This window comes from Cebus imitator, unplaced genomic scaffold (genome assembly GCF_001604975.1).
Source record: "Cebus imitator isolate Cc_AM_T3 unplaced genomic scaffold, Cebus_imitator-1.0 Scaffold161, whole genome shotgun sequence".
Lineage (NCBI taxonomy): Eukaryota > Metazoa > Chordata > Mammalia > Primates > Cebidae > Cebus > Cebus imitator.
In genome coordinates this window covers 617941-627133 of record NW_016107476.1, presented here as the reverse complement: position 1 = coordinate 627133, position 9193 = coordinate 617941, and the positions used below count along the sequence as shown (strand labels likewise).

General features: G+C 36.4%; 1 protein-coding gene across 1 annotated transcript in view; it reads left to right on the top strand.

The window, feature by feature from the left end:
• LOC108314772 (pancreatic lipase) overlaps nt 1–8938 on the top strand; it is a 20435-nt gene extending 11497 nt beyond the window's left edge. Inside the window, exons 10-13 of the mRNA XM_017543802.2 lie at nt 471–600; nt 1743–1851; nt 2800–2964; nt 8817–8938. Of these exons, the coding sequence (XP_017399291.1) occupies nt 471–600; nt 1743–1851; nt 2800–2964; nt 8817–8880 (468 nt within the window). The 3' untranslated portion in view covers nt 8881–8938. The remainder of the gene's footprint in view (nt 1–470; nt 601–1742; nt 1852–2799; nt 2965–8816) is intronic.
• Nucleotides 8939–9193: the final 255 nt, after the last annotated feature.

Here is a 9193-nt window from a genome sequence, read left to right as displayed (position 1 = left end):
TTGCCCAAGGCTTAAATGCAACCTCAGCCTCCTGAGTTCAAGCGATTCTCCTGCCTCAGCTTCCCAAGTAGCTGGGATTACAGGTGTCCAACACCATGCCCAGATAAGTTTTGTATTTTTAGTAGAGACAGGGTTTCACCATGTTGGTCAGGCTGGTCTTGAACTCCTGGCCTCAGATGATCCACCAACCTCAGCCTCCCAAAGTGCTGAGATTATAGGCATGAGCCACTGCGCTTGGCTCATTGTAAGATTTTTATAGTATTATGTTCTTTAACAGTGAAGTTGGTGAGTTACTGTTGTGAATAATGAAATCCATTGTTAATTTTTGCTGCTGAGACACTATTAAAGTCCCCATTTACCATCAGAGCAGAACTGGCTTTAGAATACTTGAATGGCAACAACATGTAGAAAATAGGGTACTGAATTAAAAGACAGGGCACCCTCATTCATCATTTGTTTGTTTTCACTAGAACAAGTGCTTCCCCTGTCCAAGTGGAGGCTGCCCACAGATGGGTCACTATGCTGATAGATTTATTGGGAAGACAAATAATGTGGGACAAAAATTTTATCTAAACACTGGTGATGCCAGTAATTTTGCACGTAAGTTTCTATTTTCTTTATCTTATATTCTTATTGCTATATAGTTTATTATTATGTCCACTGAATATGTGCATACTTGCTTTTCTATCAAAACCTTTAAACAACCCCTCTGCAATGTGGAAAAATGCTTAATGCTATGTTCAAGGTAATTACAGCCAATTAGGGTGGCAGAACAGAGTTTGGGGTCTGAACTCTTAATGCTGCAAAAATAAGTTTCTTCACATTCTTCACATTTGATTCTGGTGCTGAATTCAGAAGGCTTTCCCTGCTCCAGCCTCCTTATATTCAGTAAAAATTTTCACTGAATATAATTCTGAGATTTTTGTAAAGGCAGAAAAGTAATCTAGGAGAGAGGGATGGTAGATGTTGTGGGAATGGAAAGACATTGACAGATTTAAGAGATGCTTAGGACTGTAGGCTCCATGGGTGATGGGAATTAGAGGATCGATGAGTGGTAAGAATGGAACAGGATCTGGGTTTCTTTTTTGAGTAACAGAGGAAGAAAATTATTTGGATGAGAGTCAATGGGGTTACCAATTTTTCAAAATACTAACAACAAATTTTATCTCCTCCCCAATTTGGCTCGGACTATCTCTAAATGGCAAACTATTCGCTAGTACCAAGAAAACATGCTTTTGGTTTTCATAAATTGATGCATTCCCAAAGGCAATGAAAAGTTAAATTATAGAATTTTGAAAATAAATGTAGATATGTGCACAAAAAGATGGCAGTACTCTAAAATTTGGAGTGAAATTTAATTTATTTTCTATGAAAATAAACTGAAAAAATGTTACAGTTCACAATTTTATAACTACTTTGTAACATAAAGTTCTTATAACTTTCAAGAATAAATTGTTAGGTTGGAAAATGAAAACTAAATGTATTCCTTAGTCTCTTGGCTTGAAAAAAGTCTGTCTTAACTTTGAAAGAATTCTGCAAAGCCCCTACAACCTAATGTCTATCCCCTAACACATATAAAGGAATATCTATGACTATTTCATTAGAAAATTACTAACACACACATATATACAAACACATTATAAATAAACTATTCAAAACTCAGCAGTAATGGAATCCAAATTAAATTGTTTTTAGTGGTTTTTCTCTGCAAACTGACATTTTGTAATTTTTCTCCCTTGCAGGTTGGAGGTATAAAGTATCTGTCACACTGTCTGGAAGTAAGGTTACAGGACACATACTAGTTTCTTTGTTTGGAAGTCAAGGAAACTCTAAGCAATATGAAGTTTTCAAGTGAGTAAAATATTACTCCATGCTTCGTGTGTGTGAGTGTGTGTGTGTGTGTGTGTGTGTGTGTGTGTGTGTGAGTCTCGCTCTGTCACCCAGGCTGGAGGGTAGTGGCGTAATCTTGGTTCACTACAACATCTGCCTCTAGGGTTCAAGCAATTCTCCTGCCTTAGCCTCCCGAGTAACAGCCACCACCACACCTGGCTAATTTTTGTGTTTTTAGTAGAGACAGGGTTTTGCCATGTTGGCCAGGCTGGTCTCAAACTCCTGACTTCAGGTGACCTGCCCACCTAAGCCTCCCAAATTTGCTGGGATTACTGGCATGAGCCACAGCAGCCGGCCAATGCTTCTTAAATATTGGAATACTGCACATGCATAATGTATGTTATCAATGTAAGAGTTGATCTATTCATTACTATTTGGGAGTACAGTACTGACATGTATAAGAAAAAGGAAGAAATTGTGTCATCCTTGCACCTTAATACAACTCAGAATTCTGTTTCTAAATATTTTCATGCTATTTCCTGATAAAACCATTCATGCTTGCTTTGATGATTGGAATCTGATTTATAATCAGTAATTAATTAGCCTGGCCACAAAACAGATGAGAAAAGATGATGGAAGACTCTCATCATTTATTAAATTGTGGGAGGATTGTGACAAATATATGTTTGAAGTTTTATTAAAGTAAAGGTGACTAATATGAGACATTCATGGCAAATGGACTACCACTGAGTTAGCATACGTGTCTGAATTTATTTAATATATTAGAATGACAAATGTACTCTCAATCACCTTAGCCAGAAATGCATTGTAAGCTCGTCTTAGAAGCATAAATAGTATGTTTATATATATACATGCACACATTTACATACATACAAATATATATGTATACATTTATATGTACGTTTATATATGCTCATGAATGTTTTTGTTAACTTTTTAAATCCTAAGGGGCTCGCTCAAACCAGAGAGTACTCATTCCAATGAATTTGACTCAGATGTGGAAGTTGGGAACTTGGAGAAGGTTAAATTTATTTGGTATAACAATGTGATCAATCCAACTTTACCCAGAGTGGGAGCATCCAAGATCACAGTGGAGACAAATGATGGAAAACTGTAAGTAATGAAAATCCAAGGAAATGTGAAATATTGAGTCTGTACTTATCATCTATTCCCACTAACAGCCTACTTGAACTTAAACCTCCTACAGGGGATTGCCTACACTCTAGTCACAGTGGCTTCCTAATGTCTTCTGTTTCTTTAGGAAAAAGTATAGAACTTTAGGAAACAACTTTTGTCAATTTGCAGATAAGTGTGTGTTAGCAGATATAAATTAAATGTTAGAAGGAGAATCTAGCTTCATGATTCTAAGTTGAGAGGAATATTTCCTCTGGCAGCTGTGCTTTGTGCTATCTGAGTGCTTCATGTGTGCGTCTTCCAAACTTCCTGGGCTCAGGTAATTGCCGCTTAAGTTGTTAGGAATACAGTGAATGTATCAAGGAATAGAAATAGGCTATTCTGAATCACTGGTCTTCTTGGTGAAGATGAAGGTCCAGGAGATAATCCTTGCTTTCAACCAGGACTGGAGTGTGTGGGAGACAAATGATGATGAATACCAGAAAAAGTGATCTGATGGTAATCATAACAATACCAGTACTAGCCCAAATATTTTTGAATATTCGGCTGAACTCTGAAGCAAGGACTGTGCTTCTGTCATTCTATCTTTCCATCCTCATAAAAACCAAATGAGGGGACTTTGCTTCTGGCAAAGATGGAGTAACAGTACCCAGATTTACTGTCCTGACTGAAACAACCAAAAATTCAAACAAAGTATATGGAAAAACAGTTTTCCAGACACTGAACATCAAGCAATAAGGGACAGTGATCCCTGAGAGACAAAAACAGACAAGATGGAGCCTTGCAAATGCCCTAACTTACTGCTCTGAGAGATTTCCAGGGTGTGTCACAGGGAGGAGAAATCCAGGCAGAGTTCAGTGGACTCCTTAAGTTAAAGAATCAGAGCTAAAAATCAGAAGATCCAGGGAAGTAGATGTCCTAGGACAGCACACCAGAGAGGAGGAGTTGCTGAGGAAAAATCCCAGAGATATGAAAAGCCCCCCTGAATATTCATCAAGGTACTGATTGGCACATACATGAGAACAAACCAGTTGGAGGTCATTCATATATCCATTTGATGGATTAGAGAAAACAGTCCCCATACTCTTACAGGACTGGGAATGGTGTTTGTTTCCACCAAGCAGACTGGAAAAGTTTATAATGCAAAGGATACAGGGTAGAGTATTTTAGAAGGTCTTGCTTTATAATGGAAAATAATTTACCGACATTGAGCAAGATCTGTAAAGAAACTGTCTCCAAATAGCTGCATTACAGAACAAAAAGGTCAAGAATATTTATAAAGATCCAGAATTATCAAACACCTAAAAATCTAAAATCCACAGTATCTGACTTTGACTCAGGGATTCCCAGGTATATAAAGAAGCAGAACAATACAGCCTATAATGAGAATAATCAATCGACACCAAACCAAAACTGACACAGATGTTACAATACCAGAGAAGAAAATTAAAACAGTTCTTCAACCTGTATTCTATTTGCTTAAAAGGTCAGTAAAGGCATGGCATATACAGTTTGAATGTTTCTCATCCAAAACGCTTGAGATCAGAAGTGGTTCAGATTTTGAATTTCTTTGGACTTCAGGAATGGTTGCATTATATGTACCAGTTGAGCATCCAAAATTAAAAAAAAAAAAAGTCCAAAATCTGAAATGTTCCAATAAACATTTCCTTTGAGTGTCATGTTGGCAATCAAAAGTTTCAGATTTCAGAGCATTTGGGATTTTTAAAATTTATTTTATTTTATTTTTCCATAAGTTATTGGGGTACAGTTTGCATTTGGTTACATGAATAAACTCTTTAGTGGTGATTTGCGAGATCCTGGTGCACCCTCAACCATATATACACTGCACCCTATTTGTAGTTGTTTATCCCTCATCCCCCTCTCATTCCTCCCCCCAAGTCCCCAAAGTCTGTTGTATCATTTTTATGCGTTTTTGTCCTCATAGCTTAGCTCCCACATTATCAGTGAGAACACACAATGTTTGGTTTCCTTTCCTGAGAGAAGTAACTCAACAATGGATTTTTTATTTTTGGATTTGGGATGCTCGACCTATATAGAAAAAGTCCCACATTGAGTTTCTAGAGATGAAAAATACAGTGTCACAAACAATAAAAGCACTGAATGTAACTAATGGTAGATTAGACATTACAGAAGACAAGGTTAATGACCTTGAAGACATAAACTTTCCAAAATGAAATAGAGAAAAAAGAGTCTTAAAAATAATTTTAAAACAATATCAGTGATCTGTGGGACAACAACAATAAAGCCTATTCATTTGTCTTTGAAGACCCTAACAAAGAAGGGACAGAAAAATATATGTGAAGAAGCACCTCAAAAGCTTTCAAACATGGTGAAAACTATAAACCAGCAGATCAAAGAAAATCACAAGAAACATGAAGAAAACAGCATCAACACACATAAAAATCAAAATGCTCAAAACCAGGTAGAACATACATTATTCAGGTGATTACACTAAAAACCTAGGTTTTATAACTATACAGTATATCCATCTAACAAAACTTCACTTGTTCCCTTAAATTTACACAAATAAAAAAATGTTCAAACCCAATTATAAAGACAAAATATTGAAAGTAGTCAGAGAAAAATGACACATTAGAAGAGTAAAGAAAAAAAATTACAGCAAATTTCTAATCAGGAACAATGCACACCAGGAGACAGTGAGACAACATCTTTGAGTACTGAAAGGAAAAAACTGTTAATCCAGAATGTATACCCATAAATATCTTTCAAAGACAAAGATGAAATAAAGACTTTTAAAACTAAAAAAAATCTTCACCAGCAGGTTAACACTGAAAGAAATGTTAAAGGCAGGCCTTCAGGCAGAGGAAAATGATACCAGCTAGAAAAGAATTCACTAAAAGAAATTAAGAACACAGGAAATAGGAAATACATGATGAATACATATTTTTAATTCTTACTACTAAATTCTCTTTGAAAAAAATGACTTTAAAAAATAATGACAGTATTTTGGAAAGTATACATGTATAAGTAAAATAACAGTGCATAAAGGGCGGGAGGGAGCTGAAAATATACTATTGGAAGTTCTTACACCATTTATGAATTGGTATATTCTCTCTTGAAGGTAAGATGTGATAAGTTAAAATATGTGCTATAAATTCTAAAATAATGAAACAACCACTAAAATATTGGAACAAAGGATAATAGCAAATAAAGCAACCAAGGAGATAAAATGGAATAAAATAGAATCCAAAATCGAGCATGAAAAGAGCTAAAAGAGAACAAACAATATAGAAGATAAATGGAAAACAAACAGAAAGACAACAGACTTATACCTAACCATATAAACAATCGTATAAAGTGGAAATGGTCTAAATACCACAATTAGATGACAAAACGTATGCCACCATATTTTTTAAAACTCAGTATCCAATTGTATTCTAGCTACATGAATGCACTTTATTTATTTATTTAGAGATGGAGTCTTGCTCTGTCACCCAGGCTGGGGTGCAGTGGCACAATCTTGGTTCGCTGCAACCTCTGCCTCCTGGGTTCAAGTGATTCTCCGGCCTCAGCCTCCCATGCAGCTGGGATTGCAGGCATGCACCACCACTCCCAGCTAATTTTTGTAGTTCTAGTATTAGCAGGGCTTCACCATCTTGGGTAGGCTAGTCTCAAACTGACCTCATGAGATTCACCTGCCTGGACCTTCCAAAGTGCTGAGATTACAGGTGTGAGTGACTGTGCCCAGCCTGAAATGCACTTTAAGTATAAAAACACAAATAGATTTCACTACATGAAAGAACAGAAAATAATACACTGTTAATCCTTAGAAAAATGTAAATTAAGAACAGAATAAGATAGCACTGTAAACCTATTTAAATGGCCAAAATTAAGATTGATAATTTCAGCTATTGTTAAGGGCTATCATACAGTGCTGATGGGAATATAAAAATGATATAACTACTTTGGAGAGCAGTTTAACAGTTTTTTAAAAATCCAAGCATACATTTAGCTGAGTCAGTGATTTCGGTGTTAGATATTTACCCATGAAGCAAGAACACATATGATTATACAAAAGATTTGTACATGAATATTTATAGCAGCTTTTATTTTTGAAACAGAGTCTTGCTCTGTCCTCCAGGCTGGAGTGCAGTGGCACAATCTCGACTGACTGCAACCTCCATCTCCTGGGTTCAGGCGATTCTCCTGCCTCCACCTCCCCAGTAGCTGGGATTACAGGCATGCACCACCATGCCCTGCTAATTTTTGTATTTTTAGTAGAGACAGGGTTTCACCAGGTTGGTCAGGCTGGTCTTGAACTCCTGATCTCAGGTAATCCACCCACTTCAGCCTCCCAGAGTGCTGGGATTACATGCATGAGCCACCACACCCAGCCTATAGCAGCTTTTATTGTAATAACCAAAAACTAGAAACAATCCAAATGTCTACCAACAGAGGAATGGATAAACAAACTAAGGCCTGCCCGTACAATGGAATACTACTCAGCAGTAACAAGGAATGAATTAGTGGTACACACAACAATATGGATGAATCTCGAGATAGTTATACTGAATGACAAGCTAGACAAGAGTACATACACCTTAGATTCCATTTATATAAAATTCTAGACAATTCAAAATACTCTATAGCAAAAGCAGAGTAGTGGTTGCCTGGGAGGAGTGATTATTGGAGGGAATGAGAAGAAGCAATTATAAAGGGGAAGAAAGAAAACTCGGGGGATGATAGATATATTTATAACTTTGATTTTGGTGATGGTTTCAGAGGTGTATGTGTGCTGTGTGTGTGTGTGTGTGAAAATGTATCGATTTAAATATAAACAGTTTATTCCAGGTAAATTAAAGCTCAATAAAGCTGTTAAAGTAAAAATGTATATCCTATGAGGTAGATAGTTTTATTATCCTTATTTTATTTTATAGATAATTAAATGAAGGTACCATTCCTGAATTTCTATGCAGGAAGTTTGACTCTACAAAATTCTTAACTCCTGCAAAACAAATTCAGTTCACCTTTAATCATATATAAATATTGGTGCCTTTCATTTCATGCATCCTTTATAGATAACAGTTTTAACCTTTAATTTCCTATTTGTGAGGCTATCATTGAGGAAGTGAACATGAAAGGAAAAAAATATTTTCTGATCACTTTTTTCTGTGCTTGGTAGTTTACATATGCTAAGGTATTTTATTAAAGAAAAATATTTCAAAGCATCGTAAGTATTGTTTAGTCTTTTCTTTCTTTCTCTTTCTTTCTTTTTCTGTTTCTTTGTTTTTCTTTCTGTCTCTCTTTCTTCTTTCTCCTTCCTTCCTCCTTCTTTCCCTCCTTTCCTTTCTTCCTTCCTTCTTTCCTTCCTTTNTTTTTTTTTTTTTTTTTTTTGATGCACACAGGAAAAGAAGGCATATTGTTCAATCTTAATGAGAAAAATTAGTCATTTCAATTCAAAGACTGAATTAAAATAATGGCTAGCCACTGTAACACCAGGAATTGGATTTTATACACTGAGCTGATTTCTTATGATGGCGACTCTGCCCTTCCTCATTGCATTTGTTGACATGGACTAAGTGTTCAGTGACTGCTCATGACAAATTAGTCTTTCTTTTTCTTTGGGGTGTCTATTTCTCTCTGCTATTGCACAACCAGAAAATAACACTGGAAAGGAGAATTCAGTACTTTATGTAGAAGAGATCTTCCCTCAGCCATTGTCTGGTCTCCAGCACAGGGCGTGCCCTTCACTCACACTGGGAGGCTGGGGGCAGAGATTGTCCTCATTGTCAAGACTCCAGATGTGTGCCAGGAAGAGAAGGTGACTTTGTGTTGTTTTCTCTCCACAGGTTCAACTTCTGTAGTTTAGAAACCGTCAGGGAGGATGTTCTGCTCACCCTCAAACCGTGTTAGGAGACTGCTGTTATTTGACCAGTGAATTGACTTCTAATAAAATCTAGTGGTGATGCAATACATGCTTGTTTTTTTTGTCCAAATCTTCCATTGTTCCAAATGAATTTGTTGGAGAAAGTGACTAGAATCCAAAATTTGGAGTTGGTCAAAAGAACCACCAATGACTGTTGAATTTTGCTGCATATTTGACCTTAGGAATTTGTTTACATGGTACTATCATTATGCTCATTATTAATATTACTGATGCCATTCTGGTCACTTAAGGCAGTCTTCCATATCCAAAATGATCCCCTCTTGGTCGGTTCACATGGAA